We start from the raw sequence: 19,126 nt of genomic DNA on the forward strand, positions 1-19,126 counted from the left end.
CCACCAGAAGGACTAGGACGTGTCGAAACATTTGACCGCTCCTTGAGTGGAGCACCTGGCCAGGTCCCCCTCGAAGGTGCGAACCCATGGCGAGCTCGCTGTCAATCTCATGTGCTGTTGAGTACAGGAGACATCGTTCAAGAGCAACTCTCCCTGCAGAATCAGTCCTATGCACTGGTTTCAGGAGCTATGAGAGAGAATAGATGTATGTGACTGCCTCTGCCAGGCCCGCTACGTAGGCGTGTTGGATGTCTGTTGGTACAAATGGTAAATCGGAGGGATCGCCTCATGCCCATTGATCTTGTCAAGAGGAAGGACTACTTTGCCTTGCTCTTGCCCTGCGTCGCCCCTCTTCCCTGCTTGCCGTCCTCCTTAGCAGCCTCGCCATCCACCTCCATTGCATTCGCTTCTCCCCCGTCCCTGGCGGCAGCTGCCCTCTCCTTCTCTCCCTTCTCCTCTGCCTCGACCTGTCGGGCTACGTCGTCAACGACATCGTTGCTGAGCAGCTTCTTGGCGCCACTGATGACTCCCTCGAGGTAGATGAGCTCCTCCAATCTTGCCAATTTCTTTTCGTCTTTCCGCAGAGCAAATCTCAGATCGTCCATCTTGACCTTGGCTCGCTGAGCATAGGGGTAGTGACGACTTGTTGGGAGAGAGGTGGAAGAGGGACGACAGCGATGGCAGAGGTCCGTGAGAAAGGCGACGGTGAGAGACTCCATGACCTCGATGGACTGCTGATTGGGGTTGCGGGCATCACCGAAGCCGTACATCATCATAGGCACTGCGAAGAGAGGACGAAGCCAAGGATCCAGAAGAATTGACGATCAGTGACTCGTCCTGGCCGTTACTGAGGACCTGGCACGGCCAATGCGAGGAAACATGGCCATCTCACAAAGCGCTGGCTACTCACGATCCTTGGCGAAGAGTCCTCTGTATTGCAGATTGCGTCTTCCACGACCTGTGCCCTCGCCAGCCTGAAAGAGCACACAAAGAAGCAAAAGAAGCAGGGCCAGGGGAGTGATGTTGATCAAAAGGGAAAAGGAAAAGCCAAGGGATCGTTTACAGACGAAGAGGCAAAGTGAGCAAGATGTCCGCACGCGTCAGCCCGGCTCAGACACCGCCTCTACCCACATTCTTGCCAGGCTTTGCGCTGCTGCCCGTCGCTGCCATGGTCAACAGACGTAAAGAGACAGGGCTCTAGTCCACAAGGGAGTGGCTGATTGGAGGAGAGGATGAAGTGAGTATACCGAGTAGTGTCAAGGCCGCTCCTCCACGGCGTCGTGCTCTGAGACGGAAGGAGCGATTCGCGCACTTGGCAGCCACAATCCACCTTCGGAAGATCCCATCGACGCACCTCACCATCCACTTCGTCCTACTCATCACAACCCCCGAAGCCATACCCCGCCTCCTCTGTCCCAAGACCTCTTTTAGACCTGTGCTTCCGTACGACACAGGCTTGACGCTGAGCGAACCCTCTTCTCGGAATACCTTCTGCGCGGCATCAGAGCAAAGCAGGCAGTGAAGCTTTAGCCTCGTTCCGCTCCAGCCTCCTTCAAGGTTTCTATCCCTCTTTTAGCATCTCCTACATCCTCGCAAGAGGCCAAGAATAGCCAGCATGGGGTCGAAACAACAGCGTGTGATGGTTCAGGTGAGTGAGGAGGTGGCAGATTGGTCCGGCTGCTGCGCAAACTTTGCACCTTAATGCCGAGAGTCATTCACTGACTTGCTGCTTGTCTCTTTCCCTTCTCTTCATCTCCTCTTTGACCCAAATCCTCGGTCCCCTCCTCCTCCTCCTCCTCCTCCTCCTCCTCCTCCTCCTTATCATTCACATGTCCACAGCCCATCCAAGTCATTTTCCGGTATCTGCAACAAGGCACCCGCGTCTCCCTCTGGCTCTACGACAATCTCGAGATGCGCATCGAGGGGAAAATCGTAGGATTCGACGAGTTCATGAACGTGACAATGACAGAGGCTAGGGAGATTTACACGGACAAGGCCAAGGGTGGAAAGGCAGGGCAGAGTAGAGACTTGGGGAGGATATTGCTGAAGGGAGATAATATCGTGAGTACGCTAGTCCAGGATGAATGCTAGGTCTAGAGTGGGGTCAGATTGACAGGATTGGCTAGACAGCCTACTCGAAAAGCCATAAGAGACCAGAATCCGCTACCTTATCAAAGATGAGAGGTTCTGCGAGAACAGAGGACAGCCCAGGGGCTTGATGCGGTCGATTCGAGATTGCGAGCCTCTGGTACCTCACTCGCGATGGACCTGTACTGACCGCATCTGCTCTCCCCCTCCTCCTGACAGACATTGATCCAACCAGCTCTATGAGCAGCGAAGCACACTTCCTTTCTCACTCTCACCTCCACCCACTCTCACACTGTCACTCTTCTGTTCTCGTCACTTGTACTTGCACTTTTACTTCTCACTACACCCAACAAAATGACAGTCCTTGGCTCTTCACACGGGTCGAGCTAGCTAGACTTGACATCACAAGTGGCAGACTTTGTAGGAGAGTGAATGAGGGTTGCGAGTGTCTAGTATTGAGATCGTTCTGATATACAGGACAAAAGATACTACCTCGGCCGACGCGACGTGACCATCTCTTGCAATGCTTCGGCCACGACTAGGTGGATCTGCGCTGACGTCTTGGTGAGAGTCTCAACGACCTGTTGTGCCAGAAAGAACTCAGGAAAGTGTCAGTACGTTGGAGCTTTATCTATCTGTCTGATCGGCAGAGCGTTCCCAGCGCCATACTCACCTGATCCAGCTCCTCGAATGACACCGTCCCCGACTGTTCCAACGAAGTGATACTCCCCAGCGCGGGCATACTACAAAGCGCAACGGTGCCCGAGCTCTGAGCTGCCTCTTCCCTCGTCGGATCCACCAGTGTCCTTCTCTCCCTTCCTTTCTGCGACTTCCCCGCTCCACCATCGACGTCTACGTCTACGTCAACGAGGGCAGCGCTGCTTCCCACGCAGAGCCCCCACATCTCGATGCCTGCCGAGGCGAGTGAAGCGCTGGCTGCCGTGATCGCTAGACTGGCGCATCCCTCGAGGGAAGCGTCAGATTCAAGAATGGTAATGTAGATGTCGAGGGAGGCTTTGGGAAGGAGGTTCAGACGGATACACGGTAGGAGGGAGGTGTGGATCAGGGAGGAGAGGGCAGTGGATTCTAGGTCCTGAGAGAGCGACGGAGGACATGAGAATAAGGCGCTGTCAGCATTGAGAGGATGAAACACAGACACAACCGTCTTGCGACTATTGGATGCTTTGCTCTTCTTCTTTCGCCTCGTTACTCACCCTACCAGGCTTCACCCTGCTCGACCCCGCAAAAGGCGCATACCGACATTCCACATTCACCTCTGCCTGATTCGTGTACTGGCGATTATTGCTCCGCACTTGTCTTGGTCCATACACTGCACATGCCAGCTTCAGACCACCACACTCGATGTATGCTGAGCCGTTCGCTTGGGGGATGAGGTTCAGTTGGAGGACTGAGGATGCCGTGTAGAAGGGTGGGACGGTAGGTCAGCGGACAGCTCAGGTGCCATGCGAGCTTCTATAGACTCGGCTCAATGGAAGAGAGCAGAGGAGCTGTCGAGTCCACTGCAATCCTTTTCCGAAGACTCACATATCGGTCTCACACCATCATCCCCTCTCTTGCTCCTCTCCTCGACCTGTCGACTCTTTCCCTTTGCATTAGCAGCCTCGCCCGGCGCAACAGACTCGCTCGCGCGAAAGATGGGCTGCGAGACACGATCGGGGCCGTTGATACGGCGCTTGTCCAGCGAAGCGTAAGACATGATGGTCGGACTTCCTCAGAGGAGGAGAGACAGCTAGTATGAGAAGTGCGAGCGTAGGAAGGGTCGGTGATTTCAGGATTAGGGAGCGGGAGGAATGAGGCGCAGGAAGATCTGGTCGAAAAGTCGAGTGGAGTCGAGCTGAGGCGGAACGGGCGGCAGGCAACTCCAGATCAGACCGAGCAGCACACACGTTGGGTCAAGTCACTAGACAGACTCATCGGTCGTGAAGAAGAGCATGAGAAAGAAATCCTTGCATTGGATACTATTCTGACTCTTCATCAGCCTCACCGCCTCTTGTACAAGCACGGCTTCAGCACAGCTTGTCCCTCGAGACGGAGCCTGTTCTGCTCCTTCTCATCCAGCTCACGCGCCTCTTGGATCAGAGCTTCGCCTTCAGAGTCCTCACTCGCTTCAGAAGAAGCTCCGTTAGCCTGACCATTGTCGTTCCCTCGGCCCTTCTTGCCCTTTCCAGTGCTTGCCAGAACTTCTTCGTCCGTCAGCTTGGCGTACCTCAGCAGGACAAAATGGCTGTTCTCCTTGTCCTTCTTCCCGTCTTCCTTCTCCGCTTCTTTGGCCATCAGCTTAAAGCCCAGCCTTTCCACAAGCTTAGTGAATTGCTGAGTGGAGGGGTCCGTGAAGCGGCTGCTGACTTCAGCGATCAAGATCTGCCCGCCGTTCTTGAGTATGCGGCGTGCTTCGAGGATCATGCCCACCCAGTCGGTTCCCATCAGGCTGAGGCAGAAGACAACGACGTCTACTGCGCCTCTGTCCTTTGAGAGGGCTGTCTGAGAGCCACGCTGCTCGAGACGACTGATCCGCTCTCGAATACCACCGCCTTGCCGACCAGGTAGCGGTACCCCTCCGACCTGAGCACAGTCGACACCTCGCACGATGCCGTCGGCGGTATCGAGGAGGTCGTAGGCGAGTACTCTGGGCTGCAGCGAGGGGGCGAGTCCTCCCTTGCTGGCTGTGAGCTTGGGATGAGCTGACAGGTACTTGGTCAAAGGTCCTTCACCTGCCCCGAGGTCGGCGACGACTGCTCCAACAGGTATCAGCCTGGATGCGTCAGCCTGCTTGGACCCCTTGACGCCCTTCCCAGTCGCAGCGCCCTTGCCGCTCCCATTCGAGAGCATTTGCTCCCAGCTGGCGATCATATCGCCAACAATGACGTCCCCGATCTTCTCAAAGGGCTTCTGCGGCCACTTCTTTGCCTGCTCCCTGAATCCCTCGTGATATGCTTGCATACGGCTCGGGTCTTCTTGAGCCAGGCGGAAGGAATCTGATGACTCAGAAGTGTAGAGAGACTCGTTGAGTTGACGAAAGTGTGAGCCCTGAATCTTTGAGTGTAGAGCTTTCTGGTGCACCGAGAGGGTCGATGCTGGCTGTGCTGACGAGGACGGAAGCGTACCAGACGGACGATAAGCTGAGCCAGCTTCTAGTGTGCTCGCAGCTTGTTGCGGAGCGTCCTCCATGTCGCTAGCGTCAGCTGGGGCAGAGGGCGATTCACTCCGAGCAGCGAACTTCACCGTGCTCGTGGGCTTGGCAGGCATCTTCTTTGCAGAGCTAGTCACAGACAGGGTGGGTGAGGCTGCCCTGCCTCCTTCGGCTGCTTGCACCTCTTGCTCGAGCCTTCGTTTCTTGTTGAGTTTCTTGCGCTGGTTCTTAGACAGCTGAGACTCTTCGCCAGAAGGCGGCGTGTGTAGTCTTCCATTCGACAGGGCCGAGGCGGCAGCTTGCACTGGCAGCGTAGGACTTGCTGAGCTCTTCGTCTCAGACGTCTCCTGTACCGCTTGCGCGTCTTTCTGCAACTTCTTCGAAGCTTTGGGAGGCTTGGCAGCGAAAGGGTCGACCTTGGTCTTTCCAGCGGCCTTGCCCTTTGCGAGCTTGCCAGCCTTGCTCTCGTCTTCTTCGTCTTCTTCGTCCTCTTCGCTGCCGGCTTTCCTCTTGCCAGCGCCATTGGCAGAAGAAGATGCCGCTGCTTCCTTCTTACTAGTCAGGCGTCCCCGCAACCTTGCATCTTCGTTGGACAGGTGTCTGCTGCCGTTGCCAAGCGTCTTGCCATGAGTACCCTCCTTGTCCATCTGCGCTGTAGCTCCTAGGCCCAACGTAGGCGGGCGATGCTCAAATGGCGCACTAGCACCGACAGCGCCATCTGCAGCCCCCTTGCGAGCCTGACCTACCCCACTGCTATCTTGCTTCTTCTTAGAAGCCGAAGGCGAAGAGGCAGAGCCAGAAGCTGTTGGTCCATTGGCTTTGCGGGAAGAGGAAGAGGACGACTGGTCGAAGCGGGCAAAAATCTTATCGGCCAGGGCTGCTCGCTGCAAGGCCAGCTGGGCCTCGATGGCGGCCAGCTCTGATGAGCTTGTACTCATCTGTAGAACCCTTTAAAGGACAAGGTCAGAAGGGAGTGAAGCTTTGGCTTCTCGTGGAGGTCACAATAGGAAGAAGAAGGTCAGGTCACGCTCTCTTTCCGTGCAATAATTTTGGCTCAGGCTTCCGGCCCCGGTCAGGGCGGGGCACGCCTCTCTGCGTCCCCCAGGCTCAGAAGAGCAGCCTGGCATCGGAAGCATTGAAAGCATCGAAAGCACTGAAAGAAGCTTCACCACTTCACCACCTCGCACAGCATCGACCATGATGGGCTTTCAAAACAATCTCATTGCTTTTGATGTTTTTGTGTGTGTGGAAATCTGCGCAGCATGGCACAGGGTGCGAGATGACGGCATGCGACGAGACAGGATGATGATAGTGGAAAGAGTACATTACACTGAAGACTAGATCAGAAGAGTAGAAGCGCAGAAGGCGGCACAGGTATGGTCACCTTGCATCTCTTATCGCAACCACAATCTGGTGCTTCGCAGCCGGATGAGAAACGCTAACAGAGACCGAGAGAGAAGCGAATTGCATCGCTTAACGTCGGGCACCGGGAACGTTCCTTCGAGGGGGACGACCAGTGTCAGCGTTGTTGTTGGTGACAGCAGTAACGGTGACGGGGATCGAGTCGAAGCCAAGGCCACGGAGCATCTCCTTGGTCTCGACGTCCACCTCGAGAGGGTTGACAGAGGTGTCCAGAGCAGAGACCTCGGGAACGTATTGGTCCTAAAAGTGATGGTATGAGAGTAGGAAAGGTCAGCAGCAATTCAGTCGTCGCTACAACTCAACAAGCCTGCCTTCAGCATCCGCAATCCCGTGCGAGTAAGTCTACAACAAGCGATTCGCTGCCAGACCTGTGGCCACTGTGCACCTGCTTTGGCCCGCTGCAATCGCACGGGAGAACCTGCGCTGACCATCGAGCAGCACTTCTTTCTCCTGCCCAGCCACGCTGCTTCTCTTCTCTCGATCCATGCCAACCTGCAATGCAAACGCTTGCTCACCTTGCGCTCACGCTCCTCCTCCTGCAGCTTGAAGGAGATACCACGGACGGGTCCCTTCTGGATTCGCTTCATCAGGTGGGTGGTGAAACCGGCAATCTTGTTGCGGAGACGCTTGGAAGGGATGATGGCGACCTCATCGATGACCTTCTTGTTGGTGTGAAAGTCGACCGGGTTGAGACGAGGGTAGTACTTCTCGATCAGGACGCGAGCAGCGCGCTTGGTAGTCTTAGTACGAACTCGACCCTGGAATGAGAGACAAGGGGTGTGCGAAGTCAGCACATCGTCTTCATACTCAACGTTGCGTAGCCACACTGGATAATTCCTCTTCTCCGCAAGTTCGGCTGAAGCAAGTGACTACCACAGCAGTCAAGTACCACTGCCCAAATCTTCCGGCCCAGCCCGCTCACTGCCCACGAGTCCCGAGATGCCCCATCCCTGACTGTGACAGAGCTCACCCCAGCTCGGCAGCTCTGCGATAGTGAACAATGCAGTAGCCTCGCCTCGCCTCGGCAGTGACTTGTCTGGCTTGTTCGCTCCTCCTCGTTGTCGCGCAGGACTGCTATATGCTTCCTTTCTGTCCTCCTGGAATGGCAGAATTCCCTCTGATTTCTCCAGCATCGACGACGTGTGCGCCAATGGGTCCCTTCTGCGATGTATCTAACGTGGGATATTCACCATGATGTGTGGTTGTGTATGAGGTTGATGAAGAGGTGGTGTAGAGGGAGTCTTGGTGGTTGGCAGGCAGGGAGGTTGGAAATAATCGCAGTGCCCTGCCTTCGTTCGCCCTGGCTGGGCGGAGAGGGGCGAGGCAGGGCGTGGGCGCAGGCGGGCGGCCGCGAGCGAGCGGCGTCGATTTTGCCGGAGCGAAGTGCGCGCGGTGCTGCCCTTGCGCCAAAATTCACCCTGCAGCCTCGCCCCGCCTGCGTCCGCCGCCGAGGCGTGGGACAAGCCAAGTCTTCTCCCAGTCGTACACCTCTGTCCTACGATACACCACCACCAACACCTCCTCATCTCAAACTCCCTCCAGGTTAGTATCGGCATCACAGGGGAAATGCTGCTTGCATCAACGGAAACATAGCGGTGCCAAGCCAAGGCAGGGGCTGGACCTCTCGCCTTTGCCATACATCCCTCCTACACGGCATCATCCATCTCGATCTATGTCCATGCTCATCTCGATGGAAGACAAGAGGCTGCGCCTTGCGACCTCTATCTAGAGCATGGCCTTTCAATCGAGGAGGACTTCTGGTCGTGTGGGGATGTCGGACGATGGGGATGGCGAATTGTTCAGATCATCAGGGGTTGGCTGGGTAGAACAGTGAGCTAACACGTGTGCTTTGCTGTACCTGCCCGGTTTTATAGGTCTTCTTTCCAAGAAGCTTTCCTATACAACCTACAATAGTGAGTACTCAGAGTGGTCTTGCAGTCGGACTGGGTAGGGTCAATGGGACTGATCATTTCGCCCCTTGTCCCTCCATTCCCTTTCCCTTTACAGTGGTCCGAATCTCTGTTCTTGTGAGTAGAGTCGTTCGAGGCCATATCAATCATCTGTAGAGACATTGTGCTCACCCCAGTACCTACTCTAACGTCCACTCCTTGCCACAGAACGACTGCCTGCAGTCCATCGTCAACGCCGAGCGAAAGGGCAAGCGTCAGGTGCTCGTCCGACCTTCCTCCAAGGTCGTCGTCAAGTTCCTCTCTTGCATGCAGAAGCACGGTGAGTAATAGCACGCAGTCCAACAGACCAGATTGGGAGTGGTCTCTCCTGGAAGGGACGAGGCGCGGAGCAGCCTGCGACATGTACGGCACTGCTCTCTGCGGGCATCCATCCCCCAACTCGGGCTTATAACTAGTGGAGATACGGCTCTCGCTCCCACCGATTTCCACCTTTAAGGGTCCGAGAAATCGATTCTTGCCTCGCCCGTGTCGTCCATCACTCTCTGTTGGCCTTGCAGCAGACGTCGCCTGTCGATGCTCTTGCTCCAGCTTCAGTCCAGAGAATTTTCGACACGGCTGGTGACATACCACTGCAAGGGGGAGCTCGTCCGGGCGTGTGCGATTCTTTGCCATGGAGATTACGACGACTGACTCATTGACCTTCATCGTTTTGCAATCTACTACAGGCTACATCGGCGAGTTCGAGATCATCGACGACCACCGTGCCGGCAAGATCGTCATCCAGCTCCTCGGCCGGGTGAACAAGTGCGCCTGCATCTCCCCCAGGTACAACGTGCCCCTGGGCAAGCTCGAGTCCATCGTGTCGCAGCTGCTCCCCGCCCGTTCGTTCGGTTACGTCGTTCTGACCACCTCTGCTGGTATCATGGACCACGAGGAGGCCAGGAGGAAGCACGCCGGTGGAAAGATCCTCGGCTTCTTCTACTAAACGGCTCCCTCGCTTGCGCCATGCTTGCTTGTTGCCTACTAGTAGACTTTTCCCAAAACGTTGTCAGACTGGATGGTGATGCCTAGCATTCTTGCCTCTCCATCTTTCTCTGCAACTCTTTGTACTTGTTCTCGCTCTTTACCATTCTCTGTCATCAGGTGGTACCGCTTCTCCCCAATCAGACATTGAACACTAGCATAATCATCCAGTCTTGTGACATTGCGTGATCGTGTCATTCTAGTGCAATTCTTGCTTCCTCTATGCGGGTTTGATATGTATTGTAAGTCTGTTCCTCACCAGCCCTTGCTCTCCACGAATCCTTCTAGTCTATTGTACAGCAGGAAGATCAGAGCGCTACTGGGTCCACTACGAAGGCAAGTGATCCCACAACCTGCATACAGGCCTGCCAATCCTCGCGTGGTATAAATCCTGCGCAGGGTAGCCATGAAGGATGAAGGCTTGGTGCCTGCTGGGGAGAGCTCTGCTTCGGTTTGGATGGTAGACTTGACGGAGTCGGCCTGTCAGGGGAAGAGGAAGCGTGATAAAAGTGAGCTCGCGTTCGTCCTGGGGCGACAAAGAAACCTGTGCTGGCTCGGTCTCGTCTACTTACAGGGAAGAGGACAACATTGTAGCTCACGCCAGCCAGTGCGCCTGCCACAACGAGTTGCCAAGACTTGAGCTCACTGCTAGTCACTACTTGCTCCCCACCCCCACTTCCTCCCTCCTTCAGCCGCTCTCTTCTCCGCAAGAACCACCTCGACGTGCTCTCAAAGGCGAGGAACCAGGCCATCCCTCCACCCGTCTCCCTCAGCAGCGTCCCTGTCTGACCCAACCACAACCCTCCAAACCCATCCTTTCGCACTGCCTCTCTCACAAGGGCAACCGGGCCCGGAAGAGCTCGCCGGGCAGAGTTGAGAGCTTCGACCATGGGTGGGCCACTTGTCTTGCCCGTAGCCTCGCGAGCGAGGATGGCCGCTTCGGCTGAGATCATCTGGACTTGCATGCGACACTTGATGAGCTCGATGGGAGTAAGGACAAACGAGGTGACGGCGCCTGCACCGGCTGCTGCGATGGCTAGCTGCGGGAGGGATAAAGGAGCCTCAGGATTTGCCTTGGTAGAAGCGGCAGCTTCTTTCTCAGGAGAGTCTCTGAGCTGCGCCTTGGCGCTGGCCTCTCCATTGAACCTCCTGATCTGACCCTGTAGCGCATTGTACGTAAAGAAGAGCGTGGCGTTCTCGAGCGTTGCGCCCACAATGGGCATTGAGAGACCTCGGAATAGACCGATCAGCCCCTCTTTCTGGACCGTCAGGCGGAAGGCGTCAAATGCGCCATTGTAGAGCGTACCCTTCGGCTTGCCTTGACCAGGGCCGGGATCTGAGAAGGGCTGCGTTTGTAGGCGGACCTTGATCAGATCGCTGGGAGAGTGAGGTGAGATCATGAGAGTGAGTCAGCAGGTGAATTGAGAAGGAGGCGGAGTTCAGTGCATATACAATGCTCACAAGGGATGCTCAAAGACCTTGGCTACCATCCCGGCGATACTGCCAAAGAGGATGTCCTTCGTAGCTCTACTCAGCTTCTTCTGGTCGGTCTTGGCCACCCCGCTCGACTCCAGAAAGACTTCCTCATTTGGCGCATGCACCTTCCAAGATCGAGCCAGAGGCTTCAAAGTGACGATCGGTGGCCTGATAGCTTCTCTTGTGCTGTATGAAGAACAGTTCGACGAGGAAGAGGACGCAGGAGCTAGGGTTGATGAGATGCCGTAATGCGACGTGGAGACAGAGCACTCAGCACCCGACGGGTAGTACGCCGCTGACCATGTCATGAGTACAGAGTCGGAAGGCAACCGAGGTCTGCTACACAGACAGGACTGAGCAACAGATTCAGGGAGATGAGGGTATACGGAGCGAGATAATGGGAAGGGAGGGCAGTGAGTAGAAGAAGGGGCCCGGATAAGAAGATCTCGATTTTGACTTCCGTCCAACTCCGCCCGGCTGCATGATTGAGCGACTGTGAGGGTGTCTGTTTGATTGTTTGACTGTGGGTGAGCACATCAAGTCGAGAAGAGGTATGGAACAATCTCTGTACATGGAACTACAGGCGCTTTACATGGTAAGAAGAGAAGCGACAGCTTTGTTTGGGTATATGCGTCTGGCCGCCTCGCAAGAAATGACTGCTGTTGGCCAGAAGAAGGGCGGTGTGATGTTGAGGCCAAGCGGTAGGAAGTAAGCCTACTCAGTAGGCTCATTCTTGACTCTGCCTCGGCCGGACTTGCGGCCTGACGGAGGAGCTGGAGCCTCTTCTGAGTCTTCCGTTTTGACCTTCTTGGCTCGCTGCTTGCCATTCGATCCATTCTCGGTGCCATTGGGCGCAGTAGCCGCTACAGCGTCCGACTTCTTGGGCCTGCCTCTCTTGCGAGGCTGAGCAGCTGCAGCTCCGTCTTCCTTGTCTACATCATTTCCACTTTTGACCGGTCGAGAAGCTGGAGCAGGCTTGACCTCATTGGGTACCTCTGCTTTGATGGCCCGCCTGTTTTTCTTCGCCGGCATGACTTCTTCAGCCTCTTCGTCTTCGTCGTCCTCGGTTTCACTGAGGCCACTGGACTCCTCCTTGACAGGGGGCTTGCGCGCCTTTCTGGCAGGTGGAGCGTTTCGCTTAGACATCGAAGGTCTGCCTCTCTTCTTTCCTCTGGGTTTGACTTCCTCCTCTGAATCTTCCGCCGCCATTTCTTCCTCCATCTCCTTTTCGAGGTCGACGTCTTCCTCTTCTTCCTCAGAGATTTCCGAGTCTTCTTCTTCTTCGGACTCAATCTTTGCCTTTGACTTGCGCCCTCGCTTCGCGGGCGCCTTCTTTGCTGGCGCTTTCTTGACCGGGGCCTTCTTCTTGTTGGGAGTCTGACTTGACTCTGCCTCTTCCTTTACAGGGGCCTCTTCCTCCTCCTCCTCCTCGCTCTCGCTCTCGTTCTCGCTAGAGACGTAGTCCACACCCTTCTTCTCGCACTCGGCCATCTTCTTCTCCCTCTTCTTCTGCCTCGCCTTCGCCCTGTCTTCTTTGGCCTTCAACTTGGTCTCCCTGTCCCATTGAAGGCGCAGGCTGAAAGCAGCAGTCGGGTTCAGTACGTTTGACCAGGCGAGAGCGGACGAAAGTGCTTCTGCACTCACTCTGCTGGTACTTCTTCGCGATCGACCGCCTCATCCTGAAAGGCTTCAGCAAATTTGTCCTGGTCTTCTTCCCTGAGCTCTTCCCAGCCGTCCAGGTCGGCAGGGTCATCACCGATCTCCTTCTTGATGTTCTTGAAGACTGCTTGAGTGCAGCACCACCAGTGGCGATACTTGAACCACTGTCTGTCTTGATTGGTGACTAAAGCGCCAATGCGCATCTCGCCCTTCCCTATCTTGAACTTGCTCCCACACGGAAACTGCAACGAAGCAGGAGGCATGGCAGATGTAAGTCAGGTCAGCATCACAAGCGATGCAGAGCGTCTAGTAAGCGTGTTGAATAGTGACGACTCACCGCTCCATTACAGGCAGACCTACCCGACGATGCGTACTCGATGCGGTACGGCATTGCGACGTGGTCTGATGGAAAGGCTACTGGATGGAAGGACGGATGGGGACGAATAAGGATTCCTCTGCTTCCTCGTCACGGACACGGAAACAGGTCCGCGTCGTGAGGTGGAGTGCAGTCGAATGACGTCCGTCGTCTGCCTGGCTTTCCGTCCGTCTGTGCGTCTGGCTCCCGTGGACCCGCCCGACGCGAGGCAACTGACAACTTTTCAGATTGTGGCCCGCCTTCCTCTTTCCGCTTTTCGACCTTCTTCTTCCCGCCTTATCTTGGACCACTTCCTCTTACAGTTCCAACTGTACCAGGATAAGCACTCGAATTTGTCCCGCTCACTCGTCTGTACGACTCAACATGTCGAAGTCTCCCACACGGTCGAGGCATGGTGCTGCTGGTGCTAGACCCTCCGCTAACGCCTCTCGCTCACGCCCTCAAGCCGATGTTCTCGCATCAGTCCTTGGCTCTTCCCATCCTGCACCCTCCTCGTATGCTGCGAGCTCTCACTTCTCTTCAGGTCGGGTGCCACCCCCTGCTGGCAGGGTACAAGCGACAGACTACCAGCCGCCGCCGTCACCAATCGTTCGGCCTTCATCTCCAGATTCCGCGTCAGTACAGCATCATGGATCACAAGCCAGCCTTTCTTCCCTCAACAGCGACGACGTCTATGGCTCTCAGGACGAAGATGACGATGAGAATGGGAGACAGGGACCAGATCTCAACGCAAGCACATTTTCGGTCGTTGCTCAAATGTTCGATCCGAACCTCTACCTTCATGCTCAGGAAGCCTGGAGCCAGTGGGAGGATCACAAGAGAGCCGATGAAGATCTTGATGATGAAGAGCAGACAGCAGGAACGGAGGACGGGTACGGCACAGAATCTGTCATCTCCCGGCGGACAGAGGAAATGAGTGAGAGGGCAGGCTTAATGTCGTCCTCCATTGCTGCTCGCAGGCTCTACGGCACGATGCCTGGCGGCTCTGTGGCTGGCGGTAGCTCGCAATATGGCCACCACATGGCAGCGTCGTCTCTCCGAGTACCATCGGCGACCACCCATCACGAGGAGCCAACCATGGAAGACGCGATGAAGACAGCCGACATTGGAGGCACGCCAGGCTCCAATCTCGGCATCTTGCTGCTGTGTGTCAGCCAGCTGGCGTACTCGTTGATGAATGGGTTTGTCAGCCTGTTAGACGCTCTCGAAGGAGAGAAAGCGCCAGGAAGGGGTCCGGATCACCCGCCAATCAGTGCCTTCGAGATCGTCTTCGTCGAGTGTTTCATCATCTGGCTTGGAGCCATCGCTGCCATGGCGGTCTTCAAGACGCCATACATCCTCTTCGGCCCACCCAAGGCCCGACTCGTCCTAATCGCTAGAGGCACATTTGGCTTCTTGTCAACTTTGTTCCTCTATCTTTCGCTCGAGAATCTCTCGCTGTCCGATGCCACTGGTATCATCTTCTTGGGTCCACTCGTCACTGGAGTCGCAGCTGCTGTCTTTCTGTCGGAGCCTTTCAGCGTCCGGGAGAGAATAGCCGGCATTGGCTCTCTCCTGGGAGTACTTCTCATCGCTCGACCTACCGCCATCTTTGGGAGCCAAGGTGATGCAGAAGTGCCTAGTGCCCCTGGAGATACACCCCCTATTGAAGGCGGCAACGAATCCGAAGCTGCCGGCGCAAATCGGGTGTTCGGTGTCGTCATCGCACTTGCAGGGGTATTTTGTCAGTCTGGAGCCTGGATTGCCCTGCGTAGTCTTGGTCGGGCTTGCTCGACTTACCACAGCATTGCCTACTTCGCCTTGTGCTCTTGGGTTCTCTCCCTCGCAGGGATGGTGGTTTCGGGTCAGCCATTTGTCTGGCCAAGCACCGTCGAGGCAACCGTCGTCCTCTTTAGCGTGGGACTGTTCTCCTTGCTCGCCCAAGTATTCCAGACACTCGGTCTACAGAGAGAGACGGCTGCAAGGGCTGCGATGGTTAGCTACCTTCAGATTATCTTTGCTACTGCATTCCAGTGCCTCGTCCTGGGCACCCCACTGGAGCTCCTGTCTGTTGTCGGCTCCATCATGGTTCTGGCCAACGGAGCTTGGGTCGCAGCTGCAAAAAGGCCTGGCGATGCTATAGCCGCTCACTGATAGCTAAACTCCCCCAGTGATCCTAGTCTTCCCTAAATCCGCTTCAAACAATCATGACAGGTAGAATTCAAACTCAAGTCTCGTCTCGGCCGCTGTTCAAATCTTGCTCCAGACTGTAGAAGTACGCAATGCCATCATATTCTGACAGAGCAGTATCACAGTGTCAGACATTTTGCCGCCATTGCTGGAGGTGTCGTGTGAGCGTCTCCAACGCGAGATGGACCGCGCGGCTGCATGCACGTCGGAAGTCGGAAGCACCAACGCTTCGGCCAGCTCGCTCACCTCGAGAAGAAAGTGGCACCTACCCCTCCCCCTCGCCTCACCTCAACTCTACACATCATTCGCCAGTCCTGTCATTCATACTGCCAATTCCAGCATAGCATCTCCTCATCTTTGCATCTGCTCCATCTCTTTACCTTGCCCAGCCAGACAGACCTTGGTCGGTCAAATATTGACATAGCACTTGCAGCCCATCAGCCTCAACTCCACCCCTCCTACCCTTGCCCATCCCCTTCCGTCCTCCCTCTCAATTCTGCAACATGTCAGCTGGAACACCCATTGTCATGCCTTCGCTCAATGCCCCGCTCCAAGGCGGCCTGAGAGTTCACAGCGTTCTGAGCGGAGACACGATCGTGGTTCGCCCAACGCAGATGACTGCCTCCCAGGCCGGAAGCAAAGAGGGTGAAGGTGGACTCAAGATCCTCCATGTTGCCGGTCTAGCTGCTCCTCGTATGGGCTCCAGGGAAAGGGATGACGAGGTAAGTGTGAAGTACTAGATCTCCTACCCTCGCAGACTCTCACTAAGCAGCCTCCTCCCTCTCCTTCCGCTCCTCACCACCACAGCCTCAAGCCTTCCCATCGAGAGAATTTCTCCGTCTACTCCTCGTTGGTAGAGAGATTCGGTATCGCGTTGCGTACCAAGCTCTAGGCAGAACATTCGCCCACATCTATCTTCCTCCCAAGGCAGCTGGTCAGCCAGACACGAATGTCTCCCACGAGATTCTGGGCGCTGGCTGGGCTAAAGTTCACGACTCTGGCTCAAGGCGCAATGCGAACGCAGTGCCTGAGGAGGAAGGCGAAGGTGGCTGGAAGGCAAACCAACGAGCTGTCCAGGACGAAGCTCAGGCCGCTCAGCGTGGAATTTGGGGCCCCGACGAGCTCCTGGCGGTATCGTACAACATGCCAGAGAACTCCCACGCCTTCCTGATCGAATACAAGGGCAAGCCAGTCGATGCCATTGTTGAGCAGGTGCGGGACGGATCGCTCCTACGAGTCAGGCTTCTACTCTCATCCAATCGTCACCAGCTCATCAACCTTCATCTTGCGGGCATTAAGACTCCCCGTGTGTCTGGTGGAGGCGGTCCCAACAGTGTCGACACTGGCGGAGAAGCCTTTGGAGAAGAAAGCAAGTTCTTTGTAGAAACTCGACTCCTGAACCGTAACATTACAGTCACCCTCCTAGCAATCCCGCAGCCTCTAGCCACGCCGACACCTTTCTCAGCAACAGCAGCATCTGCCTCTTCCTCGTCTGCTACAAATACGTCCTCTGGTGGAGGCACGGCCTCAGTCTTAATCGGAACGGCGATGCATGCCAATGGAGATATCGCAGCCTTCCTGCTATCTGCAGGTCTCGCACGCATTGTGGACTGGCACACCGGCATGCTTTCATCAGTGGGAGGCATGGAGAAGTACCGTGCGGCTGAGCGTATCGCACGTGAGAAGCGCTTGAACATCTGGAAAGACTTTGTGGCCACTGCGATCACTTCGCAGATGTCCGTCCCCGCTGCGGCCCGTACGTACGAAGCTGTGGTGACGAGGATCATTTCAGGGGACACGATCCATGTCAAGCGCGAAGGTGAAGCGGAGCAGCGCATTCAGCTGTCATCCATCCGACAGCCGCCCAAGGACCAGGTAGGATGGTCGTACGAGGCTCGCGAATGGCTAAGGAAGCGTCTGATTGGCAAGCCAATCCAGGTGCAGATTGATTACATCAAGCCAGCGGAAGCTGGCTTTGATGAGCGTACTTATGCTACTATCCGCACGATGACCGGAGCAAAGGAGACCAAGGGCGCCAATGTAGGAGAGCTCCTCATCAGCAAAGGCTTCGCCTCGGTCGTCCGTCATCGCCGTGATGATGAGGACCGTTCGCCCTTCTTCGATGACCTCTTGGCTGCTGAGGCTGCTGCTGCAACCGAAGGCAAGGGTCTTCACTCTGGCAAGCAAGCCACGGCGCCCAACTTTGTCGAGGCCTCTGAGAACGCCGGTCGGGCGCACTCGTACCTTCCTGGTCTTAAGCGAGCCGGAAAGTGCCCTGCCATCATCGACTTTGTGGCTGCTGGCTCGCGTTTCAAGGTGCTGGTGCCTCGGGAGAACGCTCGCCTGACCCTTGTTCTTGCGGGAATCAAGGCTCCCAAGACCGCCCGCAATCCAAAGGACAAGGACGAGCCTTTCGGTAAAGAGGCTCAGGAATTTGCCGTCGCTCACGTTCTGCAACGTGATGTCGACATCGAGATTTACTCTCTCGACAAAGTGGGAGGCTTCATCGGCTCCATCTACTTGAACACAGCAAACGGCAAGCAAGACTTTGCCCAGATGCTAGTAGAGAACGGTCTGGCCAGTGTCCATGGGTACAGTGTCGATTCCACGCCATCTGGCCCCAAGTTGGCTGCAGCAGAGAAGCAGGCCCAGGCCAGCCGAGTCGGAATCTGGCACGATTACAAGGAGGAGGCCGAGGAGCAGGACGCCAGTGCTTCGAATGGACCCGTCACTGGCAACGGTGTCGAAAGTCGCAATGGCAACGCACCGTCTTCGGCAGGGCCTGCTGTGGCTAGCGGCGGAGCATGGGGAGCTGCCAAGCCTGTATCGGCCGCCCAACCAGCTCCGCCTCGCAGCGACTACCGGGACATTGTCATCAGTGATGTGCGAGGCGATGGTTCGGCTGAAAAGCCATTCGGCTTCAGCGTTCAAACGCTGGGCGACAAGATCAAGGACCTCGAGAAGCTGATGGCCGAATTGGCGTCAACTTACCGCTCCGCCGCACCAGCACCTTCCTCATTCCGACCTCAAGGAGACGTGGCTGCCAAGTTCGAAGACGGAGAGTGGTACCGTGCTTCGGTGATCAAGTCCAGCTCCATTGCAAAAAGGGCTACTGTGTCATTCTACGACTACGGTAATGTGCTCGAGGATGTGCCCTTCTCTGACATCCGACCCCTGGATTCCACCAAGTTCGGCAGGACACGTCTACCTCCGCAAGCCTCTGAAGCTCGTCTGAGCTTTGTGCGTCTGTTTTCTGCGCCTGCCGCCGCGGGCAAAGGAGCGAGCAGCGTCAACGAGTACGCCTGGGAAGCTCAAGAGCGCTTCAGGGACTACCTGGGTCAGAAGCTCATTGCCAACGTCGACTTCAAGGAAGGAAGCGCGAGCAATCCTCTGCTGCATCTGACTCTGTACGACCCTTCCAGTGCAGGTGCAGCGAGCGGACCCGCTGGCTCGATCAATGCCACAATTGTCAAGGAAGGATGGGCATTGGTGGACGAAAAGACGGCTTACTTCCGAAGTCACCCGCAGATGGCCCAGAAGCTGGCCGAGAACAATGCAGAGGCAAGAAGGAAGCACTTGGGCATCTACGAGTACGGAGACCCAGAGTCGAGCTAAAAGGTCAAGGTTAGAGGAGTTGGAAAAGGGCAACTCTGGTTGGGAGGCAGAACGTAAGCTATGCTATCTCATCTTGTGCGGAACACGCTTCTATCATTATTGAAACCATGTGCATCTCAAAATTCTATCAAAGCATCTACATTGATTCGTTTGTGAAGGCGTTATTTGCGAGTGTCCGTCCCCCCTGCCAGTCCTGGGTGGGTGAGGGGTGGGTGGTGTATTTGCGCATGCCAGAGG

At 55.9% G+C, this 19,126-nt stretch overlaps 10 protein-coding genes across 10 annotated transcripts; 4 read left to right on the plus strand and 6 right to left on the minus strand.

The window, feature by feature from the left end:
• Positions 1-173: 173 nt before the first annotated feature.
• BCV69DRAFT_280857 (TFIID-18kDa-domain-containing protein) lies at positions 174-1,243 on the minus strand. Its single transcript, XM_025491762.1, has 3 exons — positions 1,132-1,243; positions 911-974; positions 174-781 (listed from the first exon to the last, which is right to left on the minus strand). Exons 1-3 carry the CDS (start codon positions 1,168-1,170, stop codon positions 318-320), a joined length of 567 nt encoding a protein of 188 aa, XP_025350410.1. The 5' UTR covers positions 1,171-1,243; the 3' UTR covers positions 174-317.
• Positions 1,244-1,344: 101 nt separating this feature from the next.
• BCV69DRAFT_280860 (Sm-like ribonucleo protein) lies at positions 1,345-2,447 on the plus strand. The gene is made up of 3 exons (XM_025491763.1): positions 1,345-1,648; positions 1,840-2,061; positions 2,308-2,447. Exons 1-3 carry the CDS (start codon positions 1,616-1,618, stop codon positions 2,329-2,331), a joined length of 279 nt encoding a protein of 92 aa, XP_025350411.1. The 5' UTR covers positions 1,345-1,615; the 3' UTR covers positions 2,332-2,447.
• A 64-nt stretch (positions 2,448-2,511) lies between these two features.
• BCV69DRAFT_280861 (mRNA transport regulator 3) lies at positions 2,512-3,904 on the minus strand. Its single transcript, XM_025491764.1, has 4 exons — positions 3,634-3,904; positions 3,303-3,496; positions 2,762-3,181; positions 2,512-2,669 (listed from the first exon to the last, which is right to left on the minus strand). Exons 1-4 carry the CDS (start codon positions 3,803-3,805, stop codon positions 2,577-2,579), a joined length of 879 nt encoding a protein of 292 aa, XP_025350412.1. The 5' UTR covers positions 3,806-3,904; the 3' UTR covers positions 2,512-2,576.
• A 133-nt stretch (positions 3,905-4,037) lies between these two features.
• On the minus strand, positions 4,038-6,235 carry BCV69DRAFT_280862 (hypothetical protein). Its single transcript, XM_025491765.1, has one exon. The coding sequence runs from the start codon at positions 6,175-6,177 to the stop codon at positions 4,090-4,092; it is 2,088 nt and encodes a 695-aa protein (XP_025350413.1). The 5' UTR covers positions 6,178-6,235; the 3' UTR covers positions 4,038-4,089.
• Positions 6,236-6,440: 205 nt separating this feature from the next.
• BCV69DRAFT_280863 (40S ribosomal protein S17) lies at positions 6,441-7,882 on the minus strand. Its single transcript, XM_025491766.1, has 3 exons — positions 7,852-7,882; positions 7,177-7,419; positions 6,441-6,901 (listed from the first exon to the last, which is right to left on the minus strand). Exons 1-3 carry the CDS (start codon positions 7,852-7,854, stop codon positions 6,713-6,715), a joined length of 435 nt encoding a protein of 144 aa, XP_025350414.1. The 5' UTR covers positions 7,855-7,882; the 3' UTR covers positions 6,441-6,712.
• Positions 7,883-8,146: 264 nt separating this feature from the next.
• BCV69DRAFT_280864 (putative RPS22A-ribosomal protein S15a.e.c10, cytosolic) lies at positions 8,147-9,798 on the plus strand. The gene is made up of 4 exons (XM_025491767.1): positions 8,147-8,574; positions 8,669-8,688; positions 8,779-8,890; positions 9,297-9,798. Coding segments are annotated over exons 1-4 (393 nt in total). The 5' UTR covers positions 8,147-8,573; the 3' UTR covers positions 9,557-9,798.
• BCV69DRAFT_113656 (mitochondrial carrier) lies at positions 9,563-11,500 on the minus strand. The gene is made up of 3 exons (XM_025489105.1): positions 11,056-11,500; positions 10,167-10,971; positions 9,563-10,074 (listed from the first exon to the last, which is right to left on the minus strand). Exons 1-3 carry the CDS (start codon positions 11,376-11,378, stop codon positions 9,850-9,852), a joined length of 1,353 nt encoding a protein of 450 aa, XP_025350416.1. The 5' UTR covers positions 11,379-11,500; the 3' UTR covers positions 9,563-9,849.
• Positions 11,501-11,784: 284 nt separating this feature from the next.
• Positions 11,785-13,120, minus strand: BCV69DRAFT_275996 (hypothetical protein; the record flags this gene model as incomplete). Its single annotated transcript, XM_025491098.1, has 3 exons — positions 11,785-12,646; positions 12,715-12,971; positions 13,067-13,120. 3 exons carry the CDS (start codon positions 13,118-13,120, stop codon positions 11,785-11,787), a joined length of 1,173 nt encoding a protein of 390 aa, XP_025350417.1.
• A 258-nt stretch (positions 13,121-13,378) lies between these two features.
• Positions 13,379-15,500, plus strand: BCV69DRAFT_280867 (hypothetical protein). The gene has a single exon (XM_025491768.1). It carries the CDS (start codon positions 13,469-13,471, stop codon positions 15,236-15,238), a length of 1,770 nt encoding a protein of 589 aa, XP_025350418.1. The 5' UTR covers positions 13,379-13,468; the 3' UTR covers positions 15,239-15,500.
• A 50-nt stretch (positions 15,501-15,550) lies between these two features.
• BCV69DRAFT_280868 (hypothetical protein) lies at positions 15,551-19,034 on the plus strand. The gene is made up of 2 exons (XM_025491769.1): positions 15,551-15,996; positions 16,082-19,034. Exons 1-2 carry the CDS (start codon positions 15,778-15,780, stop codon positions 18,887-18,889), a joined length of 3,027 nt encoding a protein of 1,008 aa, XP_025350419.1. The 5' UTR covers positions 15,551-15,777; the 3' UTR covers positions 18,890-19,034.
• Positions 19,035-19,126: the final 92 nt, after the last annotated feature.

Source organism: Pseudomicrostroma glucosiphilum (assembly GCF_003144135.1).
Source record: "Pseudomicrostroma glucosiphilum strain MCA 4718 unplaced genomic scaffold BCV69scaffold_2, whole genome shotgun sequence".
Classification (NCBI taxonomy): Eukaryota; Fungi; Basidiomycota; class Exobasidiomycetes; order Microstromatales; family Microstromataceae; genus Microstroma; species Microstroma glucosiphilum.